Genomic DNA, 25,476 nt, shown 5'->3' on the forward strand with positions numbered 1-25,476 from the left:
TTCGGAGTAGAAAGTGAAAATATAAAAGTTTGACGGACACCTATGATTCACTCTACTCTCTATACCTCAATACCCACCTATACCTAAAGCTACGCTTTCAGCTTTCGCTGACAGCGGAGATAACAAGAAACATACAATCAAACAAACAAATAAACAAAACAAGTAAACAAACAAACAAACAGGTAAACAAATAAACAAAATAAAACGACAAATGAGTAGATACATACATGAGTAAACGACAACAAACCAATGAACAAACAATCCCCCCCCCCTCCCCCCCGAAATGGTCACATCTGGAAATAACCCATAAGGGTTGAGACTGATCAAGTACTATGAGTACTATCATAATTTCCATATCCTGGAAAAAATGACGTAAATTGACTTCAGCTCAGTCAAAAATCCACATCACTAGAACAAATATGCTTAGAACTCACATTTTACCAGGCGAAATTGACAGTAAAAATGAAAAACGATGTTGAAGTACCTTTTAGTGATCATAAATGACTGGAAAGAATTCAACCTATTTTACAAAAGTTCAATGATACTGTACTGTACACTGGCAATACAATGTATGTCAATAATAAATAAAATTATATGGGAGACAATTTCAGAAGATAACTTGGTTATGAAGTGAACCATTCATTGCATTATTTTGAAGAGGATATTTTATTTTTACATATTTTTTTTAATTTGATACTTTTAATTCCATATTATACTTTACTTTAATACAAAGGTAACAACACTCTGAAATTTCTACTTCATAGTTACCATAGTTACCAAGAATGTTGAATAAATGGTTATTAATTTGAAAGGAAAATAGATCTCGTCTGTTTTATTTGTTGTCACAGTTTACCTCTAAAGTTAACACGCAGACAGACAGACAGAGAGACACAATTATACATATATACATACATACATACATACATACATACATACATGCATACATGCATGCATGCATGCATGCACGCACGCACACATACACACACACATACATACATACATACATACATACATACATACATGATTGTACATACATACATACATACATACATACATACATACATACATACATACATACATATCAAATTATGTTTATTTCCGAAATACATTAAATCATTATGTACAGGTACAGTATTATTGGGTTCACACTGCATCTCACAGGAAATATATCAAATTGCATTTGAACATGTTATCCACATCACAAGTCAGATGTAGTGTGTTAGTTGTTATAATGCTTGCATCTTTTTCTCCAGATATTACAAGAACCAATTATTGAACTAATGCTGCAGTATTTTGCAATACAATTACAATACTCTTATTAAAACCTACTTTCATAAGGCCACTTACAAATCTGTAGTGAACATTGCCAAGGCTTCCTAGTATTAATACGACAACTTCAGTATGAAACCAGTGGTTATTTATTTCCAGTGATAGTGGGAAGTATTTCTCAAACTTAGTGTCATAGCATTTCGAAATATGTGCATCGTATGGAATGGCAATTTCTATCAACCAAGTCTTTTTGCATTGTTTGTTGATGACAACAATGTCCGGACGTGTGTGTTGGTGCTGGAATGTTTCATTGTTAGAATTAAACAGCGTGGGTTTTATCAGAATGTCAGTGTATGTCTCATTATCAGCATTCCTATCTTGGATTTTCTTGTAGATGATATTAACTATCCGGTTATGTCTTTGTTGATACAGCTTCTGGAATTGTGTGCAACCATTGAGTATATGGGATGCTGTTTCAGATGGATGTCGACATATTTTGCATGATTTTGTATATGTAGTTGGGTAGTACAGTTACATGAGGCTTTCACACTGGAGTAGCTGTAACCGCCCTCTCGCTACAAAGGATCTTAGTTTGTCGTCGATGTCGTACATACATACATACATACATACATACATACACATACATACAGACAAATATACATACAGACAAATACACACACACACACACTATCCTTTGTACAAGTGAATGTGTCTACTATTTTCTACATAGTCTATACCTAGGCTACCATATTAGTTCATTACCCATACATCAGATATGATTATATCACATCAACCACAAATACTGTATGAGTCATATCTTGACAAAATTACATTTACAACATCAGGAGAGATAAATATCTGGTTGCTATGAATATATTCAAAAAGTCTATTTTAGTGTAACTGTAACTTACATATATAAACAGGGATACATAACGCATGCCAGCTAAGGTCAAGTGAGGCAAGCCCTGAATTTAATGGCAAATTTGAAATTAATAGCAAATAAATTACAATGATTTCCTTGTGTATGTTAAATTCAACTTGCAGTAAAGTAGGTCTTAGATTTGTATTTTCCTGATTGATCTTGACTATGTCTTTCAAAACACAAAGTGTGTTGAGAGAGAACGTCACTCAAGATCAACCAGCTAATATACCACTTGTAAGCTAACATTGGTCAAAGTGTAACCTTGTGATTTTGTCAACAATTGACTTCATCATTAGAAGCAATTTAGTTTGAAATGAATATGAAATGTAGAAACTGACATTTGCTGAGTACAGAGGTTTTGTATTATTGAAGAACCCAATATAGGCATGCTTTCTTTAGGGGATGGCCAACTTCATTCCATAAAAGGGATGTGCTACCTTGGTGACACAAGTACTCATTTGAAGCATAATTATGAATACAATAATACAAACATTTCTGATTAAGTTCTCAATAAATAAAGGTTTTATTTGATATATCCAGAATTATCGTAAGATGACATTATCCTTGCATACTTTCACCATGTGGTGTGCAATTTGAAGAGTATGTCTATTGATACTGTAACTATAATAAGTCTCCAACAGCAAAGCTGAAGGGGCTACTTAGTCAGGACGCTGAGGTCCAAAAAGTGGCTTAAAACAAGAGTTACCTTACATGGTTTGAAGTACAATGTTTGATATCATATCTGGTTAGAGTAATATCTTTACCATCAGAAAACTGATGGTAAAGATGGATTCTCTTGCACAAACTCACAGAAGGCAGTTTCCATGGTAATGGTGACATTATTTTGAAGGCTGCCAAACATTAAAAACCGTCATATCTCAGGCTCCAGAAGTGCTATAATCATAATCAAAATATATGTATATACATGTATGTTTGGGGAGATGGGCAACTTATTGATCATATGGCCTTTCCGATCAAATGTCAAAGTCATAGTCAGAATTCAAGGTCATCTAATTTTTTCTATATTTTTATCAAAACTGTGGCGGAAAGTTTTATATAACTAACATCAGACATAGTTGTTATAGCTGAAAATCAGTCACAAAATAACAAATGATATAGTCTTTCAGGAAAAAATACAGTAAAAGCTTATTTGCATGGGGATGATTTATTACAACTGTTACCAAGATATATTGAAAACTGCTTTTGAAATTACACAAATGAAATTACCAGGTCAACAAAATGATGTTAGCTCGTCAATTGATTTGATATCTTGAATAATTCTGAAATACTTTAATGCTGTATATCTTGGTGTCTGGAAGAGCTATGAGTATGATGCAATTATCCTTAATTTGGTTTTGAGGGTTGGGCTACACAATTGTTATGTGATATTTTATGATGTATGAGGTCAAAGTCCAACCTGAGGGCAGGCGTTTCATGGGGGGGGGGGTTCACACAGTAATATGAAAATGTTTAGTACTGGCATATTACCATGATTACCACTGATCGAGGAAGCAACATCATGAATCCTATCAGATACCGTTGCTTAAATGGCTACAAACTCAATGTAGAAGTGGATGTACAACTAAGCTTGAAATCAATCACCCAGTATAGGTAAATAAAGAAAAAAACTTATCTCAGAAACGACTTATTACTGCAAGGGAAGAAATCTGCTAAACACAACAGACAGAATTATCAAAATAATTCAAAGAAATTTAGTTTGTGGAACAAAACAAAATGAATATTAACGATATAATATAATTTATATATAACTTTAAATTATTGCCATTTGCATAAAATGCATTGGAAATTGTGCTACTAAATGCCCAGCCCACTGCAATCATCTCAAACCGGAGTCATACCACAGGGAGCCCAGGAATGGTGTTATAAACAAACAAACAAACAAACAAATAAATAAATAAACAGATAAATAGATAAATAAATAAATAAATGAATAAACAAACAAACAAACAAACAAACAAACAAATAAATAAATAAATAAATAAATAAATAAATAAATAAATAAAAATAAACAGAAAAAACTAAATAAATATACATGGGATTCTAAATGCCTGGCATTTATCAATAAACATATATGTATGTATATACCGGTCTCTGAATGAGAGAATATAGGATATGTTTCTATATATACCATCTATATGTTGTTAGTATAAATAGGATATATAGAAACAAATAGTCTATTATTTCAATAGTATACAGACATGTATATACATATAGACATGTAGTTTGTTTGTTCGTTTGATTGCAACATGGTTCCCTCTCCCTGTGCACAAACATGAAGTAGTGGGTTCTTACCTGTGTCATTAATAATTTCAGTACTAAACTGATAATTTACTAAAACCCCAATTTGTTCTTGTTTTATAACATACACATGTATTTAATTTTGTTCCTCACATTTTTGCTCTGTCAATTTTTAATAAGACTGTTGATATTACATTGCACCAGGCCTTGATATCATTGAGTTGAGCCCAAAATGTTGACCAATGCTTGAATTTCATGGTATTTTACTAGCCTATACTTTAGTTTACTATTAAGTTAAATGGAAATACTCAACTGACATTTTCCTATGCCATTAAAACAGATTCACATTTATTGAGCAGATTGGGTAGAAATTTAATGGGAACATTCATAGTACATGATTGACCCATCTGTGATATGCAAATTACAGGTTGTTGCTAAGGGTGTGGTCATGGTTGCTAGGGCCAATTTTGTCAAATTGCAGAATAACACTTTCAGAAACATCTCACCAAGGTTCAGATTCATTAACCAAGTACTTTTAGATATACGTTTTTGATCAAAAATGAACATTTTTACACCTAATTTGCATATCACTCATGGAATCATTGTGTGCTTAATATTTCTTTCACCATACATCCCTAGATGCATTCCCGCTAAATTTCAGCCAAATCTGCTCAGTGGTTTTGGAATTATAGATTTTTGACCAAAAAGACACATTTCAGCCCTAATTTGCATATCACTGATGGGACCATCATATCATGAACAATTCTTAGTAAAAACACCCTGAAGAATCTTTCAACTAAATTTCAGCCCGATCTGCCCTGTAGTTTTTGAGTTTAAGTTTTTTGACCAAAAATCAAATTTTTTGACTCAAATCACAAACCGATGGTAAGATCATTTTGATTTGATCAATTTCCCAACTAGACACCCAAGGTAATGGACCCACCAAATATCATGGCAATCGGTGCAGCGTTTTTTGACTTTAACGCGTTTACACACACACACACACACACACACACATGTACAGAGAGAGAGAGAGACAGAGAGACAGACAGACACCGTGTGATCCCTATGGCACTACTGAACCTCAATTCAGTTGTGCTAATAAAATCACATGCAGGTCTCTCATGTTTATTTCTCTGCACAGAGAGAGTTTCTGACAAAGTGCCACATGGGAAAAGTCAGGCTAAAAAATATATACAGTTTGATTCAAGTGTCTGTAGGCTAAACAATTAAGAAATATTATTCAGTCAGTGTGCTGTGACCAAAATATGTCCCTACACATCTCAGACATAATTCAATAATACATACTTATGAAGTCATGTGTGAATCTGAAATTTGACACACAAAAAAGAGTAAACAGAAATACCACTGAGTATGACTGTGTATCATGTTATATGTACATGTACATGTCAAATACACATCTGTATGGACAACATCATAAGTCGGTAAATTATGATTGGATGGCATGGCTCACACATACTTTGGCTACCATGGTTACAAGATTAGACAGTAATTAGAGGCAATTTTAGACTAAATAACTGTTTATATACATATACTAAAACCTGGGCTGAACCATAGGGCTGCACAAAGCAATGAGCCAGGCTCTGTGGTTGGATTCATGGGCTGGGCTGCTGGGATGGGCACCTGGACTCTTGAAAAATGAAACTGAAATACTGTCAATAAAATGGACCTTACACTACTGTAAAAGTCATTTTCTTTTTGTCTGCTATTCCCTGAAGCACTGATACAAATATTGAAGTCAAATTAGGGAATACTCACTATTTATTAGGGGGCATTTCTCATAACACTTTTTGTTTCCTATATAAGGGAATGACCATATTGATGGAGAGGATACAATAATCAGGGCTGAAATTTGGAAAAAAATTACCCAGCTTGAAGTACAAATTTTGGCAGTATATTTGGATAGTGTAACATCTACAGATAGGCCTTCAGAAAACTGATGTTGCCCCTCTGGATTCTCTTGTGCAAACTCACTATACTTCTATCAGATATGACTGGTAAAGCTGTAAGTCAGTCAGAATATAGCCAAACATACAATCTTTCCAAAAAACATGAAAAAGTATATATGAAGTTGCTTTATACCCTAGCAACAAAACTGTTACCAAGAAAACTGCTGTCAATATCTCCAATTATACCAAAAGTGTTAATATACTAATCTGAAAGTGCTATTGATATGATGTAAATGTTTGTATATAATGTTTTGGGGACAAGCAATTCACTGATTACATGATTATTTCGATCCAAGGTCAAGGTCATTGTCAAAAAAATTCAAGGTCACCTTACTTTTTTGCAAAAATTAAAACACTGTCGGAATCTTTTCTATTGCTAACATCAGACATGTACTTTACAGATGAAAATCGCTCAGAAAATAGCGAATGATATAGTTTTTTTAGAAAAATAAATCAAAGGCATATGCGGAGTTGTTTTTATTATAAACTTCTGTTACCAAGACAACTGGTATTGGGATCACCAAAATGTAAAATTACTGAATATCGAAGTGCCACAGATATGATGCAAGTGTCTATATATTAATTTTAGAGGACGGGCAACTCACTTATCACCTGATCTTTTCGATCCAAGGTCAAGGTCATAGTCTAATTACAAGGTCATCACAATTTTTCACTTTTATCGAAACACCCACATTAGTTTTTTGCTATAAACTACTGCAGACTTGACCTGTAAGGCCGCAAATCAGATTGCAAATTATATAGTCTGTCATAAATATTGTAGCAAAGGTATATTTAGGGTTAACTAACTATGGGATAAGGGAACTGGCACCTTACAACCAAGTACTAAACTAAGACAGCTACTCATACTTTATTGACATCTAACACACAAAAACGTTCAACATTCCATACATATTGCCTCGAATTTGATATTGACCTTCATTTGATTGGTAAATTAGGATGATATAGGATTGGTTAGCAAACTAGTAAACATATTTTTTAACTTGAGATTAACTAATTTGACTTAACTTTATTGTTTATGAAGATTACAGTCAAGATCCCAAATTGGACTCAAGCTCAGTGTATATTCAAGCTCAGTGTATATTCAAGCTCAGTGTATATTCAAGCTCAGTGTATATTCAAGCTCAGTGTATATTCAAGCTCAGAGTATATTCAAGCTCAGTGTATATTCAAGCTCAGTGTATATTCAAGCTCAGTGTATATTCAAGCTCAGTGTATATTCAAGCTCAGAGTATATTCAAGCTCAGTGTATATTCAAGCTCAGAGTATATTCAAGCTCAGTGTATATTCAAGCTCAGTGTATATTCAAGCTCAGTGTATATTCAAGCTCAGAGTATATTCAAGCTCAGAGTATATTCAAGCTCAGAGTATATTCAAGCTCAGTGTATATTTCATTCCCGATACTTACCAACAAAAGTTTGTAACCAGGACTAAAGTCGAGATACAGAATTATGCAAAAAACAAAAATGCTATATATCTCAATGTCTCAAAGCACTATAGATATGATGCAAGTGTCTGTACATTTGTCTTAGTGGACTGGTAACTCACTGATACATATGTTTTTAGATAAAGGGTGGTCATATCACATTTTGAGGTTTTACATACTGTTAAAGGATTGTTGACAATGCTTCTCCTGTTGCTTCTAGATAGTATTTATTATATAGATTCTAGTCTATAAGGATGTTGTTTTCATAGTTTTTTTCTCATTACAAATATTTCAGACAGATTTTGTGCGAGAAATCATTAATCTTTCTGATTAGTCAATTTTTTTTTATTTTGTTGAGGATTTCTGTGTGATAATTTGGATATTCATGGTAGAAATTAAGTTGAAATTGTCAGTATTTTCAAATTCCTGGGTATTCATCTTTCACATCGACAGTTTTAGCAAGAAAATACTGAACACCTCATAAAGAAAGCACAACAGTATCTTTATCTTATCAAACACCTACATTTAAGGACATTTCAAACGAGTCATGGTTGTAATTTAAAGCTTTTTTTGAAATTGTTTCATGTTAATCCTGATATTTTGTTAATCCTGATATTTTGTTAAACCTGTGATTTATGCATAGGTTTAGCCTATGTTTTATTATCTATATACATAATTTTATATAAAACAAAACCAATCTATGAGATCTATCCTGAAAATTAGAATGATATATAATATCTGGCAATTATTTTTAAAATCCAATATTCGTATAAAACTTGAACGTATTAATTATCTGGAAATAAGTCTACATGTTCTAGTCTTTTGGAAAACAGTTATTATCAGATGTCAAATGATATATCTTTATGCTAATTAAAGGCTAACTCACTTATCCGTAATTTTTCATATTCAATTTGATTTTAGACTCAAAGAGAGTAACAATATTTTAATTACAGCATCTTTATCTGATTTTGTGATTTTTTTACAGTAAAGTTTAGAAAGGATTCTTGATGCATTGCTTTTAACTATGTACTGTAAATTAAACTTTTTTTCTTCTTTTTTTCTTTGTTTTTGTGAAATGTTATTAGTTTATGAGCTGGTTCTTAAAATAAATCATTATTACTATTATTTTCATTTATTATCATTAGTTACTATACTAATTATAGTTATTATCATAGTGGTGTGTAGAACAGACCAGTGGTGTTTTACCGCTGTTACGGAATACAGAACACTGACATGCTCACATTACAACAATGTGTGTGGAGGTATACTATAAAGTGCTACTTAATGACCAGCCCACTGCACTCATCTCAGCCCGGCGTCATACCACATGGAGCCCAGGAATGGTGTTATAAACAAACAAACAAACAAACAAACAAACAAACAAACAAACAAACAAATAAATAAAACAAATAAATAAATAAATAAATAAATAAATAATAAACAGAAAAAACTAAATAAATATACATGAGATTCTAAAGTAATGGATAACTATCAATAAACATATATGTATGTATATACCGGTCTCTGAATGAGAAAATATAGGATATGTTTCTATATATACCATCTATATGTTGTTAGTATAAATAGGATATATAGAAACAAATAGTCTATTATTTCAATAGTATACAGACATGTATATACATATAGACATGTTTATAGACAGTTATCCATGAGTTTAACATATTTCATTTACCCATACATATTTATTTATTCTTTATTTATTGATTTGTTTGTTTGTTTGTTTGTTTGTTTGTTCGTTAGATTGCAACACAGTTCCTGGGTTCCCTGTGCACAAACATGAAGTACATATAGTGGGTTCTTACCTGTGTCATTCATAATTTCAGTACTAAACTGATAATTTACTTAAACCCCAATTTGTTCTTGTTTTATAACATACACATAATGTATTTAATTTTGTTCCACACATTTTTGCTCTGGCATTTTTTAATAAGACTGTTGATATTACATTGCACCAGGCCTTGATATCATTGAGTTGAGCCCCCCCCCCCCCCACTGCCAATTTCAAAAACTGGGTGACCACCCCCCACCAATCCACTGCCCCCCCCCTCCCCCCAGGCCGAAGAAACTGACCGGTCCCTAATACAACCTTGAATGAGATCTGTTCAAGCATGTCTGAGTTATGGCTTTGACAGGGAAAATTTGCAAACAAAATGGCTGCTAGGCGGCCATATTGGATCACATCATGAAAAAAATTGATGTGCATATGTATGCTATTGTATGTTGCACCCTGTACCAAGTTTGAAAAAAATTGGTCCAGGCATCTTCAAGAAACGGCTCTGGACGGACGGACGGACGGATGCACGCACGGAAGCTCGGATGCACGGACAGACAGAACCCAATCCATAAGTCCTCGTCCCGGACTTCGTCTGGCGGAGACTAATAATGGGGACTTCAGTAACATAGACATACACAATGGGTTCTCTTTGCCGTATCCAATTGGTTCAGTAATATTAACAATGTTCTGTAGTCTAATATATTCCAAGCATTCTAACTTCTAGCATTCTACAAAGTAGGTGGCCATCTAGAAGGGAACTTCAGCTTCTTATACTAAAGTTTTACTGTTACAGTCCCACATATACATTACTTGCTATATGAGTCACTGCCAAGTTCCTGTAGAGCGTATACTACACATACTACTATACAGTTGGTTAACTCACACTTGCATCTAACATACAAATATGCATCCTACTACAAGTGACCACGTTTGTCAGTTCTGCTGCTGTCTGCTACTTTCTACTAGTTGTACTACACAGTTCAGCTGGACAAGTACTTTTTGGCCACTACTAAACTACTCTTGTTGTATACGTTGACATCATACTGGTTCCAAGTTCATTGCACAGATCGTTTCACTTCTTAAATACTCATAATTTGGTGAGAGAGTCCCCCAGCAGACATCACCAGACAATAAATGGCGAAACAGCTAAATTCAACTCTAGTGAGTGTCCAATCAAGTATCTGGTTACAAAAGCACGTCAAAATATAACTCTATAGAATTTCTATAGTTGTCTACAAAATATCTATAAAATCTTTTTGTAAGGGGAGCTGATTTTTAATGAAAATATGCCAGTACTTACCTGATCAAGTTGATAAATTATAGTAAAAATATTCTCTGAAAAATCAATCAACATCACATTGGGATGTGTGTACATGTCACAGACTAGATAAATAATATATTAGTCATCAAAAATTAACTTACGATATCAACTGCATTTACTTTGGCCTTAGCTTCCAGCAACAATTTACAGATATCCAAATGCCCTTCCCCAGCTCCATAATGTAGACTTGTCCTCTTGCGCTATAATTAAAAGACACATTATGTATTAATCCTCCTGTTATAATATTGCAATGTATTATATTTATATGTGTAAAATTACTTGAAATGTTTCCCAAGTCTTATTATTATTATATATATATAGATTGGTTAATGTTCACATAGAAAAAACTATGTATTTAAAATTTGACGTTATTTGTATTTATTACATGGAATGTGTACTGTAAAAGTATTTATTTTGATAAAATACCTGTCAGAAGTCATTATAAGAATTAATGATATTTTTGGTAAAATCACAAACATTCCTAGACATGCACCTCAATAATATTCCTTGCCATACTGTGTTCAAAATGGTCAAATGTGTCAATCACAGTACCATGTTCTGTGTGGTTCTTAACGCATATTGTTACAGTGAACTTGTACTTCTAAAAATAAATAGATTCTGTCATTTACATGACATCACATTGTTTGGAACCAGAAAAAAACGTTTGGGTATAATAATGTATCTGTTAAAACATTTGTGATAGTGATGTTTTGTTGTTGTTGTTGTTGTTGTTGTTGTTTTATTTGGTTTTCACCACATCCTTCTAAAGTTCAGACTGTTCTGTGGTGCAACCTCTGTCATCAAAACCAAGTACATGTCATACAGATTCTTGTATTCAACCATTAACCTTCTGGTACATGTCCATTACAATGAGTGTGTAGAATTAATGATACAAAAAATACTGATGGTCAAATCATTTTAAAGGCAGATGGAACACTACAAGTATGACGTGTACAATGATATTTTAAGCATACCAAATATCATAAGATAAATTTTAGACGTAAGTATTATTTACACACACACACACACACACACACACACATTTCACCATGCCTATAGCACTGTCAACTCTAGTTATTCCATGTTACAGAGAAATATCTTACTTAAAGACATCAAATTGGAATGAGTGTTTCATAGGAACTAGCTTAATTTGCAAAAAATTATAGTAAATTAAGGACAACAAATGTTTATTTTCAGTGAGCTGTTTTTTGATAATGACCAAGAAAAGAACTATAAATATCAATACATAAATGTGCATTGATCAGAAAATTCAAAATGTTTTACTACATTTTTTTTTAAAAATCCCATAATTCTGATAAATAACATGTTTTTGACAGCTCAATCATGAGAATAAAGTGCTCTTGTCAGAACATAACTACAATGTCCATTACTGAAAATGGTATTTTGCCAAATGTTACAAGAATTGTATGATGGAAGAAGAATTCAGAATTCAGACCTCTTTTGGAAACATCTGGAAGAATATTACTGTCTTGGAAAACTATTGATTGTAAGAAAAAACACTGTATAACTTCACAAGTTTCTTGGTAAATTCTCAAGAGAATGTATAAAAATGCCAAGATACCTTCTGACTTTATGCATGACTGTGTTCTTCTTTCAGAAACTAACTATGACAACAATCTCTGCTGTAATGTCTACATGTGAATATGAAGAACTTCCAAAATTACTAATTCTTGCAATTCTGGTAGTAGCTCAGACAACAATTTCCAACACAGGAATTGTTATATTATGAAAACGTTTCTTTAATTTGAGTAGTATAAGAACTGATGGGACCAGCACCTTTGCTAGAAAACACAATACACAATAAATGTGCTAGTCTGATTCTCTACTGCAATTATTTGGAACGTGTGATTTTCATAACTTTGTATTTTCGCCAAGTTAAATTACGTATTCCATTTTCAATATACATGGGTATCTACAAAATTAAAGACATATTTTGAAAGGATTATTTTTAGCCCCCCCCCCCCCACTAAATGGATAGAAAACTGTCATTTAGGTAACCCTTGATCGGATCACCTACATTCTCAAACCTTAGACAAACAGTTCACTTTTCACCTTTGGTCACAGTTATGAAAGAAACACAAAGTGATAAACATAGGTAGGCCAAACAATTATACCAGTTTCTGTTTGATTCAGTATTATTTATGAAATAATAATTGCAAAATGTTAAATGCTTCCTTATGTACATTGTATATCTTAGTAACAAGTGAAGGTCCAAGTACAAAATATATATTGGAAATCTTATTAACCAGTGAAGGTCTAAGTACAAAATATATATTGTATATCTTAGTAAACATTCAAGGTCTGAGAACAAAATGTACTTTGTATGACCTAATATACAAGCAAAACAGAGACTGCTGAGGTCAAGAATTTGACCTTCACTGTTGAGAACATTTAGAGATGAAGATCTCAATATGAATGGATTTCAGTATTGGTCATATCCTTGTCTTGGTGGATGTTCTACAAGATTGGACAGTCACTGATCATCAGAGTTAGTGTTACCTAATGTTTGACAGGAGGCCACTGAAGACCAAGAGAGAGTGAGAAGGGTGTGGTGGAGATCGAGAGATACATGTGTATGCTTGTATAAATTTAACCTTCACAGGTAAGAACATTAAGAGATGGATGGAGATTTCAATATGAATGCATTTCAGTGTTGGTTGCGTTGGCGATGGACAACACTGGACACATTAAAGATGTAGTGTTATTTAGTATTTGGATCCTTTGGGTTACAGTGTGTTGCAGTGTCAAGTCAATCTAGTGAAAATTTTGGCCTAACCTTGAACTAACTGCAACAGAAATTATTTTAGTGCATCTTGCTCAGAATTTTATACTGAACAACATATCAAAAGTCTAGAGAAATCTACTTGTAGGGCTAAAAATGAGTTTTGAATAATTAGCATAATTATAAAATACTCTGTATGTAAAAACCCATGCAAGTAACAAGTCTATGGATAGCTCTGAGGATGGGTAATAATTGCTCTCACTAGTATTTTGACTGGAACCTAATAAAGATGTGTTAAGTACAAATATACAGCCAGGAATACCTACATGTATCAAGTCACCACCTGTTTGACTAAACCTTACCACCAGTAACTTTACTAGTGACCTGAGATGGAGCATCAACTCAGGATCGTTTCACAGAACAGTCTGTTGATAATTTTGTAGGATCCTTTGGTTGCAGTCTGTGTGTTACCTTGGGTACACTAGTATTAAACTTGTCTGATCAAGTCACCATCTGTTAGACTTAATTACCACCAGTAACTTTACAAAGTTTACGAGTGACCTGAGATCAAGTGTCAATTCATGGCCGATTCACCCAACACTCTATCAACTATGTATACTACAACAAGATTATCTATAGTATAACTGGGAGTGCCCTATCATCCAAATAAATAACATTAACTAAGACTGAGTGCCCCTATCATCTATTGGGACTGAGTTGTGTGGTTCCGGTTACATTCAAGATGGAGTAGATAGATTTATTATTTTAGTATATTTTTTTTTCTGTATGAGTGTCTTGTTCAGGTTTTCCATTGTTTTCCAAATGGTCTCTGTGTTGTTTATTTCTTCCTATCAGATTTACAGCCATAACAGATTAGAAGAACAGTTTTATTTTGTCTTTTTAAGTTAAAGTCAGTTTCCAGGTTCATTATTTCTTGTGAGACTTCACAGTTTTTGCAACTTTATTATTTTTTCTCGAATACATAAAAAAAGTTTAGGTTCTGCGGTGAAAGCTAGGTGGGTGGTTGGGTAACCGGAACCAAACAATTATTTTTATTTGGCCTCATCCTCATGTACATCCTGTACTACACAATGCATATATTACAAATCTATCTGGGTGAGACTGAGACAGTGAGAGTGAAATGAAACAAAAATTAATATCCAGTAGTAGTAGTAGTAGTAGTAGTAGTAACAGAATGACATGATAAACTACATCTCAAGAAGTGTTTTTTTCTAAAGAACTACTGATTTATACTCAGGTATTTCATAGGGGGTTCCATTATTTATTTCAAGATATCATAACTTTACTAGATTAAGGCACCTAGTTTCCAGCAAAATGAATGCACATGATACTAGCGATATGCAACTCTATGAAATTTTACTATATTAAGACCTCAATTACTGGGGTTTCCATAAAAAATAATGTACACAATACTAGTATGCAACTCTATGTAAATTTTACCAGATGTCCCCCATCTTGTTTATGCACATTTGCTGCATAGAGATTTGGTTATCTTTTCGCTAAGTTACTTGACTGTCTGGAAACCATGGTAACAAAAATGGGGAAATATCACAAAACTGGCAGAGTTTTCCATATATTTTACCATGGCAATATATTTGTTGGCGAGTGTATGTCAATTACAGCAACCATGCTTTGTTTTGTGATGTTTTCCACCTGACCAACCAACCAACCAACCAACCAACCAACCATTCCTGCCATTGTCTCACATCACTCATCTTAATTCATACCCTGCTGTATATAGGTTACATAGGCTGACAGACCCCTTGCATAGATACTATGATGAATACAAGACAGTGTCAACATGTTCTCCTGAATGGCTAGTAGATGGCTTTACAAACTATCAATACCTGTTTGGGGGTCAGCGACCAATTTTACAGGTCACCTATACTTTTCATCACTTCCCAAGGGAATAGAAAAATTATTCTGTGTATAATAACTAACAAAAAACCTGTATGCATGTCTATTTGACCTTTGACCTAACATCTCATTTGACCTTTGACCTTATCAGTTGTATGTTTAGTACACAGCTTTGCATGTTTTGTCTATACATATATAGTAAACAGCTGACTGTCTAAGTTCACTAAGTGACCGTCCATGTAATTTTAGTTCAAATAAAATGTTTTAATATTTCATAGGTATTTGATTAGCCTGTGATCAGAAGGGGTTAGATATTTTTAAAACATGGTTTGAATGCTGTCAGACATGTAAAGGGACTGGAATCAATTGGTTTAAAAGAAGTAATCCCACTGCTTCCACCACATTGAAAGTTTTAAAGGCATTGGTTATTTCTCCAACTACTACTACCACAGTATATTTGTGTCAACTCATTGCATTAATCAGTACCTGTGTTTGGATTTCAATGGCTGAGTTGCAGGCCAGAACATTAACTCCAAAATACTAGTTGGCTCCAAATGTTGTCGTTGGGACTGTCAACATATCTAAACATTATCCCTAATACCTTACCCAACTGTTCCCGTTTTACTCCTGTGAGACCAACTTCTCTCCTCACAACTGATAATTAATTCACTATATGCCATATGGTTGTCAGCAGCGGTTTGATGACATGGTTTGATATAATGATACCTATAACCCTAAACAAAAATTTAAGGCAACATTGGGTTGTTCATTACCATGGTTACAAGGGTGATATAGTAAAAGTGAAATAACAATGCAAATATAATATTAATTTTTAGGGCTCACTAATTGAGCACCTCATACCCATAGCTAAACACAATATTAATTTTTGAGGGTCACTAAGTATTCACTTACTGGCTATTTCGCATGGTGTTTGCATACAATGCGGAGCAATAGGATGTCAACAACACAAAATAATGCTAAGCTAGACAATACAGTTTAAGTCAAAGTGAAATGTGTTGCTCCCCTCATCTCATTTCCTAAAATATGGCCCTCCCCAAGAAATGATTTGTAAAAATACCGCCAATGGCATTGTAGCACAACTGTACAGTTTTTAAAAATGTTTATCCATATGCTAGTCCATGCTAACAACAGGTATTCATTTGCTGAATGACTACCCAGTTGCCTAGCCAACCATGTTGCTAACTTTGCAATATACGCTATCATTTGGCTGTTACTATGGGCGTTGTCATATTGTTAGATATATTTGCATACATTTTTGCATTTTTTGTTCACTTGTGTATGAATTCCTGATATTATCTTTGCAAAATATGTCATCATTTGGCTGTTGCTATGGGCGTGGTGTTCTTGTTAGACATATTTGCATACATTTTTAAATGTTTATTCATTTATCTTTCAATTCCTGTTATCTTTTCAATATACGTGATTATTTGGCTGTTGCTATGGGCGTGGTCTTGTTGCTAGGCAAATTACGTACATTTTTGAATGTTTATTCAATTGTGTATTATTCCGTTATCTTTGTGAAATACACGACCGTTTGGATGTTGCTAAGGGCGTGGTCATGGTTGCTAGGGATATTTGCATACATTTTTTGAATGTTTACTCACTTGCCTACCAGATGTTATTATTTTTGACCAAAACATACTGCCATTTGGTTGTTGCTAAGGGCGTGGTCATGGTTGCCAGGGCCAATTGTGTCAAAATATTTTGAAGGAAATCTGCATAATAACACTTCTAGAAACATCTCACCAAGTTTCAGTCTCATTGACGAAGTAATTGGTGAGATAGAATTCTTTCACTCAAAATGAACATTTTCACACCTGTTTTGCATATCACTCATGACATCACTGTATGCTTAATATTTCTTCATCTATACATCCCTAGATGCATTCCCATTAAATTTCAGCCCAATCTGCTCAGTAGTTTTGGAATTATTGATTATTACACACACACATACACAGACAGACACCGCTCGATGCCTTTAGCACTACTGAACCTACATTGTAGTTCAGTTGTGCTAAAAAGAGACCCCACCCCCTCCTAATTCCCCCAACCCTCCCCTTATTAATTACTGAAGGCTTCCTAATTTAACTTGTTTCATCTCTAATGTTCAATTTAATAAGATTTGTTTTTTAAAACTATATACAATAGAATCTAGTTATCCTGAAACAGCACTCTGGCTTGGTACAAATCTTATTCATATTGCTACATCGTACTATCACTCACAACAAAAATCCTACCAACATTACTATATAAGCTATCTTTACATCTGGGTAAAACTGAGTCTATTTTATTTGCCTCCAAGAAACGTTTGCATACAACAAATAAAGTAAATGTGTGCAGTGTAATGGGAATGAGATTGAATCTAAGGTGAGTGTGTCATACTTGGGGGTTTCATTGGATCAGTCTTTATCTGGTGAGATTATAGCTTCTAGCGTGCTATCAAAATGCGCAAACAAACTTAAATTTTTATACAGTAATACTCGATCTTTTAATCTGAAAACAAAGAAATTACTTGTCTCGGCTTTGATTCAGTGTCATTTCGACTATGCCTGTTCATCGCGGTACAGTGGTCTCACAAAGAAGTTGAAGGGTAGACTTAGCAAGTTCTGCAAAATAACATCATAAGATACATACTTAGTGCTGCTCCTAGAACACACATTGGATATAATCAATTTAAACTTGTAGGTATGTTACCTGTAGAATTGAGGGTTGAGCAATTAAAACTCATATGTTCAACATCAAAAATCATTGTGCTCCTGAGTACTTATATTGCAATATAGAAATGGTCCATACACAGTCGGCACAGTTATAGAACAAGAGCGAGTGAACTGTCATGTGTAGTTCCAAGAGTCAGTGGTATGGGTGAGAGTTCATTCGCTTACACAGACATTGGTCTTTGGAATAGTCTCCCACTCTCAGTGAAACAATCTCATACAAAAAATAGTTTTAAAAACCATGTCAAATCTTTTCTATGGAACAAATTAGAGGTTAAAGAACATAATATTTTGTAACTTTTTAGTCCTTCCTTTTTTGTAAATTGTGGGTGTAGTCAGTGTGTATTTTATAATTTTTTTTTTGTGCTCTGTCATCTGTATTACATTTAAAATTATTTTCATTTTGTTTGTTTGTTTGTTTGTTTGTTTGTGGTAGTTGTAACATTGTTGCCATGGTGTTTTGAATACCCCTATGAAGACCACATTGAAAATAAGTGTTTTTAAAAATACTTTTATGTGATATCATCGGTGATTTTTTATCCTTGTATTTTAATATGTACTTGTATAAATTTTTACCCAAATAAAATCATATCATCATATCATATGTGGTACATTTCTTTCTGTAAAATACTATTATTTTAGCATATCATCACCAACTAAGTATATATTGTTACTCAATATATATACTTATGTACAATTAACATACATACATACATACATACATACATACATACATATATACATACATACATATATACATACATACATACATACATACATGCTTGCATGCATGCACGCACGCATGCACGCACACACACACACATACATACATACATACATACATACATACATACATACATACACACATACATACACACATACATACATACATACATACATACATACATACATACATACATACATACCTACATACATACAATATCATGCCATGACATCTGATGAGGAGAAACAATAACACAGAGACCATTTGGAAAACAATAGAAAACCTGAAGTAGACACTCACACTCACACATGAAAAAAAGAAACAACAAATCTACCTATCCCACCTATTCTAAAATTGAGCTTAGTAGGAACCACATAATTTAAAATAGAATGTATTAGTCTAAGAATAATTAGATTGTACTTTATTTCAGTTAATTATGTCAATATTTAATTGAAATGGTGTGCTATATTCTTCATGTATACATATTTATCAGTTGACACATATTCATAGATATTTTAAGCAAAACCACACAACACAGATATAAACTAAGATATTTGTTATAAACTTTGGTTCTTGAGTTATTTCATGATTTCATATCACAAACATACCTAGGTGTTCATTACCTCACATAAAACTAAGTGAATACATATTCATGTTTCAGCTAATACATGTGTATCTGTTGACTCCCATGAGTCCATAGCAAAGACAAACACTGAACAATGTCTGAGCAACTTGATAGGGGGCACAGGCTGAGTTTGTCAAATATTTTATTCACCTGAAAGTAGTTAATAAAACCCTAAATATTCTAGTATAGTTTTAATATGGACACATGCCATCTATGACATAATACAATAATTATTGTCATCTTGCATTGTTACTATAGTTGATTACACAATACAGATTTTCTTGACATTTCTAAAGTGAAAATACAATAAATTGTAATATGGGATCTTTCTTTTAGGTCTGTTCATATAGCTTGAATATAGTTGTAAATTAACTTTGACTTTACACAGGTAATCCCCTAGGCTAATCACATCTCTAGTCTGTGAATAAATCTGTACTTTACAATTTATTAAAATGTCACCATGCATGAAAAGCTTGATTACTTGTGATTAGCTGTGTTGACTGTTTACAATTCACTTCTTGTATGTACAATGTACTACAATTAATCCGTTTACAATTTTTTCAGTGTTCTGCAAAAATAGACTTGGTCTGTGTATTTTACATTTTTTAGAAAATACCGCCAATGGTGTTGTAGCACAACTGTATTTAGCTGCTATGGGGGTGGTCTTGTTGCTAGGCATATTTGCATACATTTTTGGAACCTTTATTAACTTGCCTCAGCCCTCCCAACTTTTCATCTTTCCAATATAAACCATTATTTAGTTGTTGCTATGGGCCGGGCATGGTCTTTTTGCTAGATATACCTGCATACATATTTGAATCTGCATTCACTTACCTACCAATCCCTGTTGTTATCTTTGCAGTATGCATCATTTCACTGTTTCTAAGGGCATGGTCATGGTTGCTAGGGTAAATTTCCTAATAATGTTTTCAACCATAACTGAAGAATAACATTTCCAGAAACATCTCCACTAAGTTTCAACTCATTCACCTTGCAATTTCAGTTTCAAGATACATTTGTAAGTTTCCACCAAAATTGACATTTTTAGACCTAATTTTCACATCATTGATGGGATCATCATGTTTTGACCAATTCTTAATATAAACACACTGAAAAATGTTCCAATCAATTTCAGCCCAATATCCTCAGCCGTTTTGGAATTAAAGATTTTTTATCAAAAAATACACATTTTAGACCTAATTTTCACATCACTGATGAGATCATCATGTTATGAACAATTCTTAGTTTAAACAACACTACGAATGTTCCCATCAAATTTAACACCAATCTGCCCAGTAACACACACACACACACATACACACACACACACACACACACTTTGCCATGCCTGTAGCACTACTGAACCTAAGAAGCTCAGTTGTGCTAAAAAAGATTTGCTAAAAAGATGGTACATTTTTTAAAACAAATACTAACAAAATACCCATTTCTCATCCATACAGGATTAGTTATGTTATGTACAAAGTGTTTTTCAGCAATCATTATGAACATCAGATCACAAACAAATCTTCATATAATTCCTGATTATTGATATTAAAACTACACTAGCTCTATTTTTTCTAATCAAAACAATCAACAATTTATACGTATAAATCTGTTGAATAACTTATCAAATGAGATTGCACTTGTTAATTTGTGGATAATCAAATATGTATGCTATAATAACGTTGGGGTGGTGATATATGGTCTAGACCATCAAATACTGTAATTGTATTTTATTCTGTGCACACTTATACATATATGTACACATAGATGTTTACGTACATACACATGATTCATTATATTTCGGGGTGTCAAAAATAGCAGCAATGGCATTGTAGCACAACTGTATTTAGCCGTTTCTATGGGCGTGGTCTGGTTGCTAGGCATACTTTCATACATTTTTTGAATCTGCATTTGTTTACCTACCATCCCTGTTGTTATCTTTGTAATATGCATCGTTATTTCACTGTTGCTAAGGGCATGGTTATGGTTGCTAGGGCCAAATGTTTAAAAATGTTTTCAACAATAACTGCAGAATAACACCTCCAGAAACATCCCCAACATGTTTCAACCCCATTCACCAAGTAGTTTCAAGATGTAAGCTTTTGAGCAAAAGTGATATTTTTAGACCTAATTTGCATATTGCTAATGGGATTATCATGTTGTGAATACGCTTTCATCTACACATGCCCAGATGCATCCCCATTAAATTTCAGCCCAATCTGCTAGGTATTTTAGAATGATAGATTTTTGACAAATCTGTTTATGAAATACAGATTTTTGATCAAAAAGACACATTTTCATGCCTTATTTGTATATCACTGATGGGATCATCATGTTGTGAACAATTCTTAATCTAAATACCTTTAAGAACATTCTAACCAAATTTCAGACCGATCTGCACTGTAGCTTTGGAGTTTATGTTTTTTTACCAAAAATCTGATTTGTTGACCCTAATCAAAAACTAGTTGTACGATAAGTTTGACTTGAACAATTTCCCAACTAGACACCTAAGGTAATGGACCCACCAAATATCATGGCAATCAGTTCAGCAGTTTTTTACTTTAAATTGTTTACATCCACACATCCACACACACACACACACACAAACACACACACACAGACAGACAGACAGACAGACAGACAGACAGACAGACACTTTGGCATGCCTATAGCACTAATGAACCTTATCAGTTCAGTTGTGCTAAAAATTGACTCTGTTGCAGCTAGTGCCGGTTTAAGCAAGGTATGTTGCTAAGGATTATGATAGAACCCCATGACATGTGAGTACAAGTGTGGTATACTCAGTGTATTTGTATGAGTGCTTGCAGTGTTCTCTGCAGCAGTACTGCAATGTCATACACGTATTTAACATTGATGGTGTTCGGAGTCCCCTTCCCCCTCTTTCTAGTTTGAAGATCACTAATGAGATCACCATGATGGTGCTTGAGATTTCTGCACATGCAGATCCCTACATTCCCATGAAATTTAACCTTAATCTGCTAGAAAAAAGACATTTTTAGCCCTAATTTGCATATTATTGATGGAATCATCATGTGAAGAATTCTTAATGTAACCACCTTTAAGAATGTTCCCACCAAATTTTAGACCTATCTGCCTAGTAGTTTTTGAGTTTAATTTTTTTCACAAAAATCACATTTTTTACCCAAATCACAGCGGTGATGAGATCATTTTGACTTGAACAATTTCCCAACTAGAAACCCAAGGTAATGGACTCACCAAATATCATGGCAATCAGTTCAGTAGTTTTTGACTTTAAGTTGTTTACACATACACACACACAAACACACACACAGACACACACTCAGATAGTCAGGGACAGACAGACAGACAGACAGACAGACAGACAGACAGACAGACAGACAGACAGGCAGGCAGACACTTAAATAGTGATGCCTATAGCACTATTGAACCTTATCAGTTCAGTTATGCTAAAAATTTTAATGAGTGTTCTTTAGCACTTGAGCAGATTGTTTTAATTTTCGATCAATCATTCTCTTTATTTCAGTTAGTAGAGAAGTAACAAAGAGTATTGAATTCAAAGGAAGACATAAATTGTTGGGAAGAGGTTGGCGCAGATAGGATGTCAAAAGGAGAAGGCAAGACCTGTGGTGTCAGTATCATCAATGTGTATTAATCACGATGGAGAATCTACCTGTAGGTGTTTGTTAAATTAACCAAAACTTTGGATGAAAGACTTAATAAAAAGGACTATAATAATAAATCACAACAGACACAATTGTTGAAAGGTTTGTCTCTGACAGAGTGTGAACTAAAAGTGTTGACTAGGACTACATGAAAGATATCGTATCCCTGTATTGACAGATAATACTAATACCTACATCCTAAGAACACAACACGTTGAATATACCATACTGGACTGTTCTAATTTAACTTGTTTCATCAGTGGTTTAGTCTAGTTCCTATACAGTATCTTTATGATTTATACCTTCACTTACAGTATAGTGAAGGCTCTGATGAAAGGTGTTAATTATGGCTCAACCCCATTGTGAGTAAAACATGAACAGCACATACCACTAGTAATAAAGGGGTGTCATCACTGCTCATTAAATATTAATTTGGTACAGCTGTTTTTACAAAATGCAATGTCCAACCAGGACTCCCCCACCAGTAGAATTTAAACTAAATCACATGGGGACGCAACAACATAACCATGTTTATATGAATGCTGTATGAGGGACCACAGGAATGTGTGCTGATTAAGGGACTTTGACAAGACTGTGGTTAGGGTTAGAAACCATAGTTTGGCATCCAGACTATCACTGGGTTTGACTCCACAAATTTCCTTTCAATTAGTTTTGCCTTTTAATACTATTTACAATTGGATCTAATTATTAATGTCATCCATATCCAGTGTAAAATAACACCACTTTAATTGTAAGGTTAGCATGTGGACCTTCTAACTGTAGTCCATTTGTAAACAATGTTGTCACAGCTAACAGTGTAATGAGATTGTCCCAACTGTAATTATCAATAACTGTAAGTGAGATATCCTTGTCTTATTACATATGTGTTTAATAACTGGTGTTTCATGACAATTGAACTTTTTACTTCACACTGACAACACTATTTACAGACTTATTACATTTAGAGATAGCGTACCTCACTGGGATACTAATTAAAATAAATGTAACTGGTGCATTTGTACACTTGATATGGGATGTCATAAACGATTGTGACTAGCAGTGAAAAACTTTGGTCTGATGTTAAGTTTTGTAATTTCTGAAAATATTTGAAATTAAAGACAAGTCGCATAGAAGTCATGTTGAGATTGTAGGAACATACAAAATTGTTTCATCATTATTTGGGGGAAAGGATTGTTTATTGAAGTTAGCCAAAGTTAAACTTATTGAATTAAAGGTTGTTCATTAAACTGACATTGATCTTTTGGCTTCTAAGAATATCTATATCTTAGCATGTATTCAAATTGTAATTATGACAACATGAATAGCAAATGTGGATAACAATCTGAGGCTACGTTTTCCCTGTGAATGGACTAGAAAAGCTGTGTAAATGGCAAAAATACAGACTTGTGCTGTTCTGTTTGCTGAGAATGTGTGGGTGTGAGGTTTTGAAACCATTACACAAAAAAATCTAGAATATAACCTTGATAGAAAAATATATAAAAATAACTTGTTAATTCCATTGTCACTTGTAGTATTACTAATATTATAATATTGATATGTGTAAAACAAACAGTCTTTAAACTCAGCTAACCCTTGTTTATCAGAAATAATTGCACACAGGAATCATTGAGTTTTATTGTAACACACCATATGACTATGTGCCAATCATTCAGTTTAGGGAGGTTATAATATTTGTGATAGCAGACTCCCCTGCTCCACCCACAAAAGACACATTTTTATGCTCTAATTTGCATATCGCTGATAAAATCAGCATATCATCAGTACTTCTAAATCTAAACACTCCTATAAGTACATTCCCACCAGACCTAATTTGCATATCACTGATAGGACCATCACTTCACCAGTAATTCTTAAATTAACACCCCTAATCTTACTCCTATCACATTACAGGTTAATCTGCTCAGTAGTTTTGGTATTATACATTTTTGACCCAAACCACACATCTCTGATGTAATCATTTTCATTTGAATAATTTTCCATCTACATGCCCTATGGTATGTCCCATCAAATATCAAGGTAATCAGTCTTTCAAAAAATCTTTATTATGAGTTGTCTGTATTACCTCTTTTTTGACTTATAGAATCAATATATTGTTTTAACCA

At 33.6% G+C, this 25,476-nt stretch overlaps 1 protein-coding gene across 1 annotated transcript in view; it reads right to left on the minus strand.

The window, feature by feature from the left end:
* LOC144450378 (uncharacterized) overlaps positions 1-25,476 on the minus strand; it is a 200,999-nt gene that overhangs the window by 104,647 nt on the left and 70,876 nt on the right. Inside the window, exon 4 of the mRNA XM_078140979.1 lies at positions 11,082-11,180. Coding sequence (XP_077997105.1) covers positions 11,082-11,180 — 99 coding nt within the window. The remainder of the gene's footprint in view (positions 1-11,081; positions 11,181-25,476) is intronic.

The sequence above is a fragment of the Glandiceps talaboti genome, chromosome 19, assembly GCF_964340395.1.
Source record: "Glandiceps talaboti chromosome 19, keGlaTala1.1, whole genome shotgun sequence".
NCBI classification, from domain to species: Eukaryota; Metazoa; Hemichordata; class Enteropneusta; family Spengelidae; genus Glandiceps; species Glandiceps talaboti.